The 15,000-nt window shown below is 46.4% G+C and overlaps 2 protein-coding genes across 7 annotated transcripts in view; both read left to right on the top strand.

The window, feature by feature from the left end:
* Window positions 1-11,998, top strand: part of LOC113653554 (poly [ADP-ribose] polymerase tankyrase-2-like) — a 21,994-nt gene extending 9,996 nt beyond the window's left edge. For 2 of the 3 annotated variants that reach the window (XM_027163217.2, XM_027163216.2), the window contains exons 16-27: window positions 301-520; window positions 603-712; window positions 1,198-1,386; window positions 4,183-4,426; window positions 5,349-5,431; window positions 5,779-5,899; window positions 6,098-6,195; window positions 6,830-6,904; window positions 6,977-7,082; window positions 7,478-7,664; window positions 8,527-8,683; window positions 9,116-11,998. In XM_027163217.2, the coding sequence (XP_027019018.2) occupies window positions 301-520; window positions 603-712; window positions 1,198-1,386; window positions 4,183-4,426; window positions 5,349-5,431; window positions 5,779-5,899; window positions 6,098-6,195; window positions 6,830-6,904; window positions 6,977-7,082; window positions 7,478-7,664; window positions 8,527-8,683; window positions 9,116-9,175 (1,650 nt within the window). In that variant the 3' untranslated portion in view covers window positions 9,176-11,998. The remainder of the gene's footprint in view (window positions 1-300; window positions 521-602; window positions 713-1,197; window positions 1,387-4,182; window positions 4,427-5,348; window positions 5,432-5,778; window positions 5,900-6,097; window positions 6,196-6,829; window positions 6,905-6,976; window positions 7,083-7,477; window positions 7,665-8,526; window positions 8,684-9,115) is intronic. The other variant, XM_027163218.2, reaches the window with a different exon arrangement.
* Window positions 11,999-12,621: 623 nt separating this feature from the next.
* The window catches only part of tbc1d12b (TBC1 domain family, member 12b), a 15,181-nt gene continuing 12,802 nt past the window's right edge, over window positions 12,622-15,000 (top strand). For 2 of the 4 annotated variants that reach the window (XM_027163226.2, XM_027163223.2), the window contains exons 1-2: window positions 12,643-13,634; window positions 13,720-14,452. In XM_027163226.2, coding sequence (XP_027019027.2) covers window positions 13,794-14,452 — 659 coding nt within the window. In that variant the 5' untranslated portion in view covers window positions 12,643-13,634; window positions 13,720-13,793. Of the gene's footprint in view, window positions 13,635-13,719; window positions 14,453-15,000 lie in introns of those variants that run through there. The other 2 variants (XM_027163225.2, XM_027163227.2) reach the window with 2 other exon arrangements.

Below are 15,000 nucleotides of genomic sequence, written 5' to 3'. Positions count from 1 at the left end.
GTGCTGCAGAGGCTGAACTGTATCAGTGGAATATATTTGATGCACCGTATTTTTGAGACTCTCTTTTTACGGTTTAGTCGTCATTTTGTTTTCTTGGTCAGCTTTGCCTTTTATGGACTTTTGTGGGCGTCGCTAAATGTAAATGATCTGTAACTGTGCTGTTAATTCCCTCCCTGATGAAGATTATTTTAGCCTAAACGTTTCCACTAAACTTGGATGAATGAGGCCCAGTGTTGTTATACCGCTTTTTGACTTTAACAGTGTCTCATGTTATCTCCAAACGTCCTTCTGTGTGATCAGCATGGTGCAGATCCCACCAAGAAGAACCGTGATGGGAACACGCCTCTGGACCTGGTGAAGGGAGGGGACATAGACATCCGAGACCTGCTGAGAGGAGACGCGGCGCTGTTGGACGCTGCCAAGAAAGGGTGTTTGTCCCGCGTGAAAAAACTCTGCAGCCCAGGAAACGTTAACTGTAGGGACACACAGGGACGCCACTCCACACCGCTGCATCTGGCAGGTTAGCGCACATGACGGGGTTGTGTCCACACACACATGCACACAATGTCAGCATATGACATGATTTTTTGATTGATTGACAGCTGGCTATAATAACCTGGAGGTGGCGGAGTATCTGCTGCAGCACGGCGCAGAGGTGAACTCGCAGGACAAAGGAGGTCTCATTCCTTTACATAATGCTGCTTCCTATGGGGTGAGTCTCATACACACTCTTTAGCTCTGCTGCCTATAGGGTTAGGAGTGGCATTTATTATCATCCCAGACCCACGGTGTTGTGTTTTGAGCTTTTTGCGTTATTAACCGAGCCCTCGGAACCCCTTCCTGCTTCTCACATCTCACGGAGAAAATAGTTTGGCTTTATTAACTCACTTGAACCACACAATCCTGGCGTATATGCACTTACTATAGCACTCAGTGGATTTTAGTTAACATATGCATCGCAGAATCTGTTGTTCAGATGCTGATGCCGAAGACGGCAGCATGATGCATTGTGTCTGGGGGGTGTAAACCTTTGAGTAAGATGATCGGTGCCTTCTTGGAAACATATAAATATCGTATCTGGCTTCTTAAGGACAGAGCTATATGGGGATGCGGGATGGGGGTTTTGGGGGGTCCCCAAACTACACTGTGGGCTATGGGCAGGAAACCGGAGCAAGTCATGTGTTTGGTGTTTCACAGCACGTGGACGTGGCTGCACTGCTCATCAAGTACAACGCATGCGTCAATGCCACTGACAAGTGGGAGTTCACTCCACTGCATGAGGCAGCTCAGAAAGGGAGGACACAGCTGTGTGCACTGCTGCTCGCACACGGTGCCGATCCTACGCTACGCAACCAGGAAGGCCAGTCGCCGCTGGACCTTGTGACGGTATCCCACAACTCCCTCTGCTCGTTCATCGCCTGGTGGACAGGGTCCTGACCTTATTTGCTCGCACCATTTCACACATTTCCTCCATCAACAGGTGCCTCAAAGCCTGCTTGCTCGAGCATGCCGCTTAAAGGGGCGGGATTACAGCATTTTTAAGTCACATGGTAAATCCAGCTGCAAATTAAAGAATAGAAAGTAAATGAGACAACTGGTAGAAATTCACACCAAGGGCAGGGAATGTAGGGAAATGGAACAAGCAGACAGCTTAAAAACCACATCCCAGCATTCCCCAAGGGTGTACAAGCTAAACTAGCTTAGGTAGGTTAGCAAGCAAACGCTAATGCACCAAACGTACTCGCATTTACACGTGTACTCCAAACTGCAGCATATAATTAAAGGTGGGGTCTCCGTTGTTTGAGAAATGCTTCAGAAAACCGAGTCAGGCCGACAAACAAAACTAACGTGTAGCCAATGAGCAGAAAGGGGCGTGTCTTGTCAATATGGGCGGAGAGAGTGTTCAGTGCGCATGTGTGACATTAGCGGTTTTAACATTGACATGGAGGATAAAAACAAAGAAAGAAAGCGAAGAGAGACTTACGATAAGGCAAGAAGTAGGACGTGTTAATATAGGATCAGCTTTCCAGCGCTGGAGAGAACTGAAGGTCTTCCGCGTGAAACGGAACACAGTACTACAAAAACACATTTGTATTACCATAGTATTACTCATTGATAAAAATATACCCTCGGTCAGCTGCCCCAGCAGGGTCCGCCCTAAATGTCTGGGTTATACTTGGGTTATACTCGTCTGGTGTATGTGTGGGGCGGAGCTATCAAAACAGGGGCGGGACCCATTTGTGTTAGGGGCGTGTTTGTTTTGGTGATTTTCAAATGTCATCATTAGCTTTCAAACAACGCAGACCCCACCTTTAATCCCCTGCATTAGTCTGATGCATGTGTTGTGTGTTCCTCGGAAGTTAACGCTACACACCCCGCCGTCATTTCCATATAAAACAATGATCATGTAAATTAGGGCTGCAACAAACAAAGTTTTAGATACAAACAAATCTGCATTTGCCTCATTTCATTATTAGTTCCGATCTCTGTATCTTGAGCTTGGATTCCCATGACCTCATTAGGCCTCAGTAGGCCTTCCTACTACCGTCAACCACGGCACCTAACGAAAGACCTCCGAAACTCTGTATTAGACCTAGGACACATCTTACCCCTCTAATCACAGATTATATTCGGACAACACCCGACCAATCAGATCGGAGGGTCTGAACACTTCTGGGTTGTTATTATCGAAGTGTTGAATTGTTTAGACTTGTGTACTGTTGTGTGGAACTGGGCTTTGGACAGCCTCAGTAACGTTCTACTAAGAAACAGATGACGTCGTAACTCCTTTTTACGGTCCGTAAAGTAAACAACGTAGAAAATCCACATCTGTGATTTGTCGCAATGAACGAAATCAGGGAACTAATTGTTGCAGCCCTAGTTCCGTTAAAAAAACGTGTGTTGTTTGGGACCCACCTTACAGACCCAGACAAGGTTCACGCTCGGACGTCTGCGTCTTCCTGCATCGCTTCATAAACGGCCGAACGTGAACAGATCGGCACTGACGTCAGCAGATTTTAAGAAGCATGCTCACTCGTGTGAAGTAGCATCCATTCTGTCTGGTTTCCTTTAACGTTGTTTGATTGCTCGATCTTAAGTAAGTTCTGTTCGGGTCAAAATGAGCCGTGAAAGTGCTTCTCTGCTTTAAGCCGTGTGTGATGAAGTGTGCTTTATGAATTTATCAGACTAATGTAGCTAACAAGGACAGGAAGGTTTGAGATGTTTTAAGGTCCATCATCAAAACTTGACAAAAATGTGGGGCAACAAAGTGTCGTAGCTTAGTTGGAAAAGCATTGGACTACTGATCAGAAGGTTGTGAGATTAAATTCCAGGTTCAGAAAGGTACCACTGCTGGGCTCCTGAGCATGGAACCCTTAACCCTCAATTGCTCAGTTATTCTGGTGTTGAGAAAAATAACATACTTCCTGTTGACCTATTTTCAAAGTAAAAGCTTTGCTATGTGTGTAGCACTATAGTTCAAGCTTCATGCCGGAAACGTTTGCGAAATTATTGCTGAAGTTTTGGGTTTGCGAACGAAAGCCTTGCATTACTAGCCAACCAAAGCATCAGACTGGACACACCAGAGCTTTTATTGGTCCTGCGAACGGTAATAGATTGAGGATTTGTCCCTGGCTTAGTGGTTAGCACGTTCGCCTCACACCTCCAGGGTCGGGGGTTCGATTCCCGCCTCCGCCTTGTGTGTGTGGAGTTTACATGTTCTCCCCGTGAATCGGGGGTTTCCTCCGGGTACTCTGGTTTCCTCCCCCGATCCAAAGACATGCATAGTAGGTTGATTGGCATCTCTGGAAAATTGTCCGTAGTGTGTGAGTGTGTGAGTGTGTGTGTGCCCTGCGATGGTTTGGCACTCCATCCAGGGTGTATCCTGCCTCGATGCCCGATGACGCCTGAGATAGGCACAGGCTCCCCGTGACCCGAGAAGTTCGGATAAGCGGTAGAAGATGAATGAATTAATGTTTGGTTTAGTTTGACCTGAGAGAAGCTAAAGTGACAAAAATGTTTGTTCTTTGTAAACCTGAAACCTTTGCGACTGTGGTTCCTGTCACATGACGACCATCTCCCACCATCAGGAGTGTGGGAAGGGCTTTTTGACGAGCGTAAGATACGCGAGTGTTTTGAAAAGAACAAAATATCACAGTCAGTTTCCGTGTGCTCTCGCCCTAGGCTGACGATGTCCGTGCCTTGTTGACCGCAGCCATGCCTCCGTCTGCACTGCCGGGCTGCTACAAGCCTCAGGTCATCAGTGTGTCTGCCTCCGGGGCCGTCGTGACCTCTGACCTCTCCTCTAGTTCTGGCACCACCTCTGAAACTTCCACCTTGGGCCTGGAGACACAAGATGGCCACTTATCCGAGCTGCTGGGGCCGTCCGGACCCGAGGGAGCGGTGGGAGTTGAGAAAGCCGAGGAAGGTGAGCGTTAAACTTTAAATATTCTGCTTCTTGTCTTGTCACCTCAGCAAGAATGCCTTGATCGAATAGTCATATTAGTGATTAGTATTTAATTAACACTTAAAGGTGAGGTCTCCGATGTTTGAGAAATGCTTCAGAAAACTAAGTCGGAACGACAAACTAAACAAAAATCAAAACAGACATGTAGCCAATGAGCAGAAAGGGGCGTGTCTCGGGATGTTGGCCGCATATTCACAGGTCGGAGTTTCCCGAGTCGATAACTCCTGAGCTAAACGCTGTTACTACACAAAACGCGGTTGTAGCTGCCTCTCTACATTACTACGATAGAAAAGAGGTGTTATTTGTGTAGTAACAGCGTTTAGCTCAGGAGTTATTGACTCGGGAAACTCCAACCTGTGAATATGTGGCCAACTTCCTGCTCCTTCAGTTCTCTCCAGCGCTGGAAAGCTGATCCTATATTAACACGTCCTACTTCTTGTCCTTATCGTAAGTCTTTCTTCTCTTTCTTTCTTTGTTTTTATCCTCCATGTCGATGTTAAAACCGCTTTCTGCTAATGTCACACACGCGCACCGAACACTCTCTCCGCCCGTATCGACAAGACACGCCCCTTTCTGCTCATTGGCTACACGTTTGTTTTGTATTTGTTTAGTTTGTCGGCCCGACTCGGTTTTCTGAAGCATTTCTCAAACAACGGAGACATCACCTTTAAATAATTACTGTAGTACTGTAAGGTTCGGTCTAAATTAGGAAAGAATGGAGAGCTAGCCCCGTTGTGCAACTAGATTAGTATGTTTTCCGGTTGCCTAGCAACAGTGGTCTCTCACCCTTAGCTCCAGGTTTCGTGTGAAAGTACACAAATGTGCTCATGTTCCTGCTTATCGGACAACAAGTAACTCGAAGGAACGTGATTTCTCTGCGCAGGCGCAACCTTGGAATTGAGCATCAGCCAGTTTCTTCATAAACTTGGACTGGAACATCTTCTGGAAATCTTCAACCGGGAACAGGTACGTTAGTTAGTTAGTTAGTTAGTTAATTAGTTAGCTAGCTAACTGATCCAAAAACATTAACACAGTCACAGTAGATGGAGCATGCAGAGAGAGGTAGATATCTTGTAAATACATAAATACACTTGCCGGCCACTTTATTAGGAATATAAAGTGATGTTAGATGTGAACATTAACTGAAGCTCTTAACCCTGTTTCTGTAGGAGTTTATGAACTGATCTGCTGACACGTTCACTTAAAGCTGGCCGACCACATGATCTCTCTCCGAGACGTTTGGGTTTATTTTAAATCCTGCAGCATTTGATTCGTCACATCCGTGGTGGTTTTGAACTCTGCTTTGTTTACAGATAATGCTGGATGTGCTGGTGGAGATGGGGCACAAAGAGCTGAAGGAGATCGGCATCAACGCTTACGGCCACAGACACAAGATCATCAAAGGAGTGGAGAGGTTCATTAGCGGACCTCAGAGTGAGCGCTGCTTTTGCTCGTCTGGAATTCAGTGTTCACTTAGACGGCCACTGGTCGAAAGATTTGGATTTGTGTCGTTTAGCTATTCTAAAGTCACCTGTGTGCGAACACCTTTGCAGTTGAACAGCAGCTGAAATGGTCTGCATTATATCGACAGATGGGTCTTAAACATACCCTTTTCTCTGTGCTCTTTTTTAGGTTTGAATCCCTATTTAACTGTAAACACGGCCAACAGTGGGACTGTACTGATCGATTTGGCTTCGGATGACAAGGAATTTCAGTCTGTTGAAGAGGAGGTAACTTCTAAAACTTCTCAGATTTCATTCATTCATTCATTCATTCATCTTCTACCGCTTATCCGAACTTCTCGGGTCACGGGGAGCCTGTGCCTATCTCGGGCGTCATCGGGCATCGAGGCAGGATACACCCTGGACGGAGTGCCAACCCATCACAGGGCACACACACACTCTCATTCACTCACACACACACACACTACGGACAATTTTCCAGAGATGCCAATCAACCTACCATGCATGTCTTTGGACCGGGGGAGGAAACCGGAGTACCCGGAGGAAACCCCCGAGGCACGGGGAGAACATGTAAACTCCACACACACAAGGCGGGAATCGAACCCCCAACCCTGGAGGTGTGAGGCGAACGTGCTAACCACTAAGCCACTGTGTCCACCAGATTTCAGTTTTTTTATATATAAATATGTATATACATATATTGAGGGTTAAGGGGCCCAGCATTGGTTCAACTCGGTGGACCTGGGATTTGAACAACCTCACAAAATGCCTAAAATCACCAGCATGGTTATCACACATGCACATAAACAACATTATCTCCATTAACCATCAGAGCTCAAAGTTCAGTTCAAATATTCACCGTGTCTAACGTCATCCGTATGTGTGTGTCGTCTTTAAACAGATGCAGAGCACGATCCGAGAGCACAGAGACGGTGGTCACGCCGGCGGAGTTTTCAACAGATACAACATCGTGAAGGTAAAACGCAGTTTGCTGCTGATCGTGATGCAGGACGAGGCAGGTTTGTGATTCCGACTGCGCTCTATACAGATCCAGAAGGTGTGCAATAAGAAGCTGTGGGAGAGATACACGCATCGCAGGAGGGAGGTGTCCGAGGAGAACCACAATCACGCCAACGAGCGCATGCTGTTCCACGGTGAGGGTTTTGACCACGGATGTCCAGCAACAGACGTCCCACTGATACAATTACAACCCGAATACATTCCAAACAAAATCCAAATCCAGGAAGAAACCTTGAGAGGAACCAGACTCAAAAGTGAACCTCATCCTCATGTGGGTGACTCTGTAGGGTGTGATTATAAACTGTTATAAACACCAGAGAATTTTTGTCCTCAGAGACCACATGGAGTTGCCATGTTCTCACTGAAGGTCCAAAATCTCAGAACATTCGCCTTCATCACTCCAAAACTTTGGAGATTCACTCCTTCAGAACCTCTGTTTTGAATCTTGAAAACGCATTTAGTGTCATTTGCTCTAACAAGACTTCTAATGATGCTTGTGTCTGTATATATCCGGTTCTGGATGCTGTAGGTTCTCCGTTCGTAAACGCCATCATCCACAAAGGCTTCGACGAGAGACACGCGTACATTGGCGGCATGTTCGGGGCCGGGATCTACTTTGCCGAGAACTCCTCGAAGAGTAACCAGTACGTGTACGGAATCGGAGGAGGCACAGGGTGTCCTGTTCACAAGGACAGGTCGTGCTACACATGTCAGAGGTGAGAGCGCTCATATCGACATTGAGACTGCGGTAGTCTTAGACCAGTGGTCCCCAACCCCCGGTCTGCGGACCGGTACTGGTCCGTGGACCAAATGGTACCGGGCCGCCCAAGGAACATTAAATTATTCCCATTTTATTTACTGTGGTGTATTTCTCTCGGGTTTGTGCGACTTTCCATGGACGAGAGGTTAATAACCGGGAGCTGAGAGACGTCACCTAAAGCCGCACCGATACCGCGCATGCGCAAAATATCATGATATTGTGCCGGGTTTAGGTGACGTCTGGAGCTGAGCGGCTGCGAGCGGCAGTGGTGTTGTAGCTTTGGTGGAGAGAGAAGGTGTGTATCGCTCTTCTCTCTGTTCACCGGTACTTTGTCATGTTTAACAGTGCTTGGTGTACGTGTATATTGTGTTTGCTCAAATTTAACCCACAAATTAGTAAAAATGAGCACGAAACAGACGTCGTTAGAAAGTTAGAAACTCTGCCGGTGTTCTGGATTAAAGTCATGGCGGAATACCCTGAGATTGTCACCACAGCACTTACATCCTGTTGCCATTTCCGACATGCTATCTGTGTGAAGCGGGGATTTCTGCAGTGACGGTAACCGAAACAAAACAACAGAATAAACTGGACATAAGCAACACACTTCGGGTGTCATTGTCTCCTATTACCCCAGATGGAACCGTCTCGTTGTAAAAAAACAAGCTTATTCATTTTAATTTAATTGTATAGCCGCCACCCCCCACCCCCAGCGGGCCGCGGTAAAATGATCAAACATTGACCGGTCCGCGGCGAGAAAAAGGTTGGGGACCTCTACCTTAGACGTTTGCATTAACAGTGATTTGTGTGTCTGGCTCCAGGCAGCTACTGTTCTGCCGTGTAACGCTTGGGAAGTCGTTCCTTCAGTTCAGTGCCATGAAGATGGCTCATTCTCCGCCAGGCCACCACTCGGTGTCGGGGAGACCCAGCGTCAACGGCCTCGCCCTCGCCGAGTACGTCATCTACAGAGGAGAGCAGGTACTGCAGCCTCACACAAACAAACTGAAAGCATCAGCAGCTTACATGAAGTCAGTTACGACTTTTGAACAGCAGCCTCGACTCGATGACTTTAAAGAATGCATTTCTCTTTATACGCTGCGATCGGTGACCAGATGTGGGTGTGTCCAGATCAGCAACGTGACAACATTTTATGCATAAATTTTGTAGATCACATTATAGGATCACATTATATTTCGTTTTAGCAGCAAGGAAACTGATTAGTTGTCGAGTGGAAAACTAGTTATTACCATGGCAACCAGGAACGCAGCGACTGGAGACTCGTAGCCATAACATCTCTGTGTGAGAGAACGTAGCATCAGAGTTTTTCCTATATAGCAATGTCATATTATAAAATTGTGCACAAAAAAAAGTGTGTTATTTTTAATTCTCCTGATATTTGTTCCTCCTCAGGCTTATCCTGAATATCTGATCACCTATCAGATTATCAAGCCGGATGGGACTCTGGATTAAGACCCCGACTCTCCAGTCCAGACACTGCATGCGCATTCCCATGTTCCATCTTTTCTACCTCCCTTTCTTCACTCCCTCGATATTTATCGCCGATACCCGTCTTATTCCGCAGACCTCGTACAGTCAGTCGTAACACTGCAAATCCACACTCTTCTCGAAGCCTCACAAATGCATCACAAAACGTGGCTTATTTATTTTACAAGACTGTAAGACGAGTGTATATAGATTTCCTTTTTTTGTACCAGCATGTTGATTTATTGATATTTGTATTATAAAGATTCTATGCTCGGGTGATTTATCGTGTAAATCGGATGCCAAACCCGTTAAAGCTACAGAATGGTAGATTTTGGAATTTCGCCCTCTCTGGGGGTTAAAAAAAAAACATTACGGGCTATTTGTTGAAGAAGGTTTTGTACCGTGAGTGGGATTAACGTCATGGCTCTGAGAGTGAGTTCATCCGTGTTCGGACGAGTTAAAGAACAACGACTCTGAGGATAAACGCACGGTGGATAAAACACTAGCTGAAGCACAATGTAAAAAAAAACACTAACCTATAATGTGATTTACGTTGTTCTCCGGTCTGATAGAAACATCTGGAACGAACCAGACGATGTAGAAACATCTGGAACGAACCAGACGATGTAGAAACATCTGGAACGAACCAGACGATGTAATAATATAACCAAGAAAAGATGGAGAAACACAGACACCTCCTGTAGGTTACACCACCACCACTGGCTAATGATACAAACTACACACAAAAAAGGATAAGCTTAGTCTTGCACTTTCTCACTCTTTCTTGCCCTTCCTCTTTCTCTCACCCATCCTTCTCTGCCCACATCACTCTCTCTTTTTCTTGTTCTCCTTCTCTCACTTCTCTGTCTCCACCTTCCTCTCTTTTTCTGTCTCTTTGTCTCTTTCTCTCTCCTTTCTCCCCCTTCCCCTATTCTCTCTTTGTTCTTCTCTTCCCCCACCACTCACTATCTTTCTTCCTCTCCATCTCTAAATCTTTTCATCCTTTCTCTCTCTCTCTCTCTCTCTCTCTCTCGCCGTTTCTACCTGTCTGTCTATTCACTCTCTCTTTCCATCTTTCTTTCCCCACTCCTATTCTTTCTCTCTCTCTTTCTCTCTCTCTCTAACTCTTGTCATGTCACTTTCCATCCTTCTCTCCCTCCCTCTCTTTTTCCACCCTTGTTTCCCCACCCCTCCCTTTCTTTCTCTCTAAATCCTTCCATCTCTCTCTCTATCTCTCTCTCACTGTCTCTACCTGTCTGTCTTTTCTTTCTCTCTCTTTCTATTCTTCTTTCCCCACCCTCCTCTCTCTCTTTCTCTCTCTCTCTCTCTCTCTCTCTCTCTCTCTCTCTCTCTCTCTCTCTCTCTCTCTCTCTGACTTACGGTTACAGGGTTATCAGGGTGACTTACAGCTCAGGAACATCATATTATACAGAATTTTATTGTCCCAACAGTCAGCGATATTTTTTTTTCACCTCCAAAAAAAAAAAATCTACACACTGTGGCTTTAAACACTATGGCTGAAGCGAGAAACGTCACTGAATATTATTACACCGTTATGGCATTACATTAGACGTTCTTGGTGTCGGTGATATTCTATTTTGGTGTGATGTTCTCCGTAGACATCCTCCGTATAGACAGGATGGAGAAGCTCAAGATTCTTAATTAGAAATCAGTGTTTCACTTTTTGATGGAGGAAACGGAACCGTTCTGCATTTTACTATTGTTTTAATGCACCTTCCACGTTTCCTCCTCCTCGGATGCTTTCAACGCTCGCCCTGACACAGCAATGTTGCGAAGAAATTCTATAGGAGGCTTTCACTGGCAATTTAGTCTAAAACAGAGCCATGATTCCGGTGAACGTGAACACAACTCGGGTCTTCACCTGTTCAGGTACAAATGTAACCTGTTCACCTGTGAGCTTCTTTCAAAATGTTCAGCTTCATCTGCTAGCCTAGCGGTTAAGGTGTTAGGCTACCAATCAGAAGGTTGTCAGTTCGATTCCTACGTCCACCACGCTGCCACTGCTGGGCCCCTGAGCAAGGCCCCTAATCCTCAATTGCGCAGTTGTATAAAAAGGAGATAAAATGTCGGTCGCTCTGGATAAGGGCATCTGCTAAATGCTATAAATGTAGACCTGCTCAGATTTCAACTCTTAAAACAGCCAATCTCTGAATCATCAGTTTCATTTTCACAGATACGCCAAAGATAAAGAAGACTTTGTTGAATAAGCAAATTGATTACTGGAATTTGTGTCTCCAACCCTCCAACCCCCCCCCCCCCCCCCCAAAAAAAAAAAAAAAAAGAGTTTACTGAGTAAGAACTAATTTTTTTCACATGACCTCCCATTGACGCCAATAATCCGAACGCCACTCTGCCAGTGTATCTAACCAAGGGTGTGTTGGACAATACTGGGAATGTGGAATCCTCCTTTTCCTCCTAAACATGATGGACAGCCCGGCTTAACAAGTAGCTGGTTTGTACATTAAGGACATGACTCAAGCAACTCTTATGCCGTCGTTGCGTGACCGTCTCTGATGCGACTCATTTGTTGTGCATGGTATGCTTTGTAGAGTCATGTTTGGAGCTGCTTTTGTTTTGTGCTTCTTCGGTGTTCCATGGCAGGGATAATAATAATAATAAAAAAAAAAACTAAACAGGTGTTTGCTTTTTTTGATGCACACAAAATACAAAACTTAACTATACGTGAAGCAAAGTCCCAAGATGTCACAAGAGTCTTCACACCATGTCAGCCTGAGATACTTAAACAAGCCCTGGTTATACAAATATAATAAACTGTCTGTCTGATCATCTTACTGTCTTTTTTCCCTAGATATGAGGTGATTAATCTGTGACCTACTGATCCGGTATCAGTGTATTTTGTTACTGAAATGTACACGAGCGAAAATATACTTAAATGGAATTTTTTTTTCTGTATTATTGCACTGAAGGCTTGAAATTGTCATGGAGACTCTTAGTAGATTGTAAGGTTGAAAAGTGTGTAGTATTGGACATGGTTTCCCCCCCCCCAGTGAGTCATCTCATCAGTAAGAACCGACTCGTCTGTCAAACGACTATGTGCCATTGTTTTCTACAATAGTTTTACAACATTATATGTTCTGTTAAAGAAGCTAGTCTTAACTTATATATATATGTAAGAAAATACTGTGCTGAAGAGGTTAGACGGCAGTGCCTGTGTATGCGAGTCGACTCTTACAAAGTTCACATAAAAGAGTCGACTCGTCCACATGTTAGACTGAACACAGGACTGGTGAATCGATGCTACTTCACGCGCCCTCAAGGGAAAAACAGTGAAAGTTTAAGTCTTAAGACGAGTCCCTTTTAAGTGGGAAGGTTTTAGTGCAATTTAGTTATACTTCGTTATTTAGCACCGACTGAGCTGCTCTAATATAAACACTAAACAGCAGGTGGCGCCTCGTGACCCTGTTCGCCCGTAATGACGTCATTGGCATTTCCAAGATGGCTGCGGTTCAGGGCCGGAGTAGAGTGGGAGCTAGAGAGCACAATTCCCGGTTTTAACCTCGAGATTGTTGTTTGTTTGTGAGCTATCGTTTAAAAAGGTAATCGTCTGCCGTCAGAGACACCGCCCGCGTCACGTCTCAGTAATCAGGCGAAAATTTTCCGACATGGTATGGAGGAGGAAGTGCTAACTGATGCTGCGGCTAGCTCAGTGCTAACTGTGACGCTAAGGCTAGCTCAGTGCTAACTGTGACGCTAAGGCTAGCTCAGTGCTAACTGACGCTAAGGCTAGCTCAGTGCTAACTGACACTAAGGCTAGCTCAGTGCTAACTGTGACACTAAGGCTAGCTCAGTGCTAACTGTGACACTAAGGCTAGCTCAGTGCTAACTGTGACACTAAGGCTAGCTCAGTGCTAACTGTGACGCTGCGGCAAGCTTAGTGCTAACTGTGATGCTGCGGCAAGCTCAGTGCTAACTGTGACGCTAAGGCTAGCTCAGTACTAACTGTGACGCTAAGGCTAGCTCAGTGCTAACTGTGACGCTAAGGCTAGCTCAGTGCTAACTGTGACGCTAAGGCTAGCTCAGTGCTAACTGTGACGCTAAGGCTAGCTCAGTGCTAACTGTGACGCTAAGGCTAGCTCAGTGCTAACTGTGACGCTAAGGCTAGCTCAGTGCTAACTGTGACACTAAGGCTAGTTCAGTGCTAACTGCCGGTACTGCGTCTAGCTCAGTGTAACTGTGGTGCTGCGTCTAGCTCAGTGCTAACTGGTACTGTTGTTATGGAGCCGAGTGAAGACTGGGAACGGAGCCGAGGAGCGTGTCAGAGACGGTTTGATTAGACAGGCGTGTTTGAGAAAGTTTTGGCTTTTGTTTGTCTGATGTGAGCGCGGAAACTCACAGCTTCACCTCTGTCTCTGGCTGTGGATTAAAGTGTTCTTTACGCCGAGTGACCGCGCACAGACACCGGGTTTGTGTTCTAGCTTCGCGGATGTCCTCTTTTTATAGGAAATGAATAAATTGTCAAATCATCAATATGAATGATTTTGTTGCAGGTCACTGAGGCGCCGTTGGGATCGCTACCGGTCATGACACCGTTACCGGACGCGCCGAGTCACCGAGGCTGCTGATGGGCAGACCGACACCATCCGCCGCTCATGTTACGGATAACCGATGCGAAATGGACGGACCGGACCCCCAGGAGGACAACTTCCGGCACGGCGACAGCCGCCCTACGCGAGCTGAGGGCGACCAGGACCGTGCGGTACCGCGTAACACGAGTCCAGCTAATCAGGGCACCGCGATCAAGCTCCCGAACGGTCATGTGAGCTGCATGTGCGACGCCCGTGACTCGTCTCCACAGTGCTCGGGTGAGGTGGTGGTTAACGGTGAACTGTTGTCAGTTGCTGAATCCTCAACTGCCCCTTCTACTAGTTCCCCCTTGTGCACTTCGAGACCTCAGTCCGGTCATGTGAGCCCACAAGACGATGAGGACGAGCCCAGAGGTCGCAGGTCATCGTCATCCAGCTCTGAGGCTGTCGACGGGACTCGGGAATCGGAAACGGCGTCTAATGACTGCTTATCCGAAGCCGAGCCGTGCTCCTCCCGGACTCTCTCGAGCCCCGAGGACAGCGAGTCCTGCTCGGACCCGGCGTTCATGGACGTGAGCCTGAGCTCGAGGAACACGTACGAAATCAGCCGCCGCCAGAGCGCCCCGGACAACGTGGCCGAGCCGGCAGAGCCGGACCTGAGACAGAAGAAACACGGCATCTCGGAGATCTTCGGCAGGTACGATCGCCTCGCCGTCACTACCGGAGCTTTAACACCAGAATTTCGAAAGTGTTAATTTCATTAGACCGCTTAGAGGAGAACAACTAACACTGTGTGTATCGTAGGTTGGAAACTAATCAGTAACTCGAGGCCATACCATTTATTCATATACATTCCACACACACACACAATGCCATGGAGTCTCCGAAGGGCCGACAGGTTCGTGTTAGCTCCTGTAATCAGATCTGAAGTGTTAATCATTAGCACATGTAACAGACGGTCTGAAACTAGTGTTCATAGTTCTCAAGGCTGATGGATGACATGGAACAGGCTGACTGAAGGCTTCTGTTCACGACCTGACTAAAGCACGTTAGGAATCATTCACAGTGTCTTCAGAACATTCAGTAGTCGATTCACTATCATTTTAAACCACGGAGGTGGAGATAGAAGATGGCGAGATGTTTGTAGCTACGCGTTTCCTTTGTAGTCTAGACCTTAGTTGAAGTTTAGCTAAATAAAAACGACCATTTCGGATGAACCCCCATTAGCTCAGCCAGAGCACGTCA

Source organism: Tachysurus fulvidraco, chromosome 8 (assembly GCF_022655615.1).
Source record: "Tachysurus fulvidraco isolate hzauxx_2018 chromosome 8, HZAU_PFXX_2.0, whole genome shotgun sequence".
Classification (NCBI taxonomy): Eukaryota; Metazoa; Chordata; class Actinopteri; order Siluriformes; family Bagridae; genus Tachysurus; species Tachysurus fulvidraco.
The sequence above is the reverse complement of the archived record's forward strand: the minus strand, read 5'-3'. Positions and strand labels throughout refer to the sequence as shown.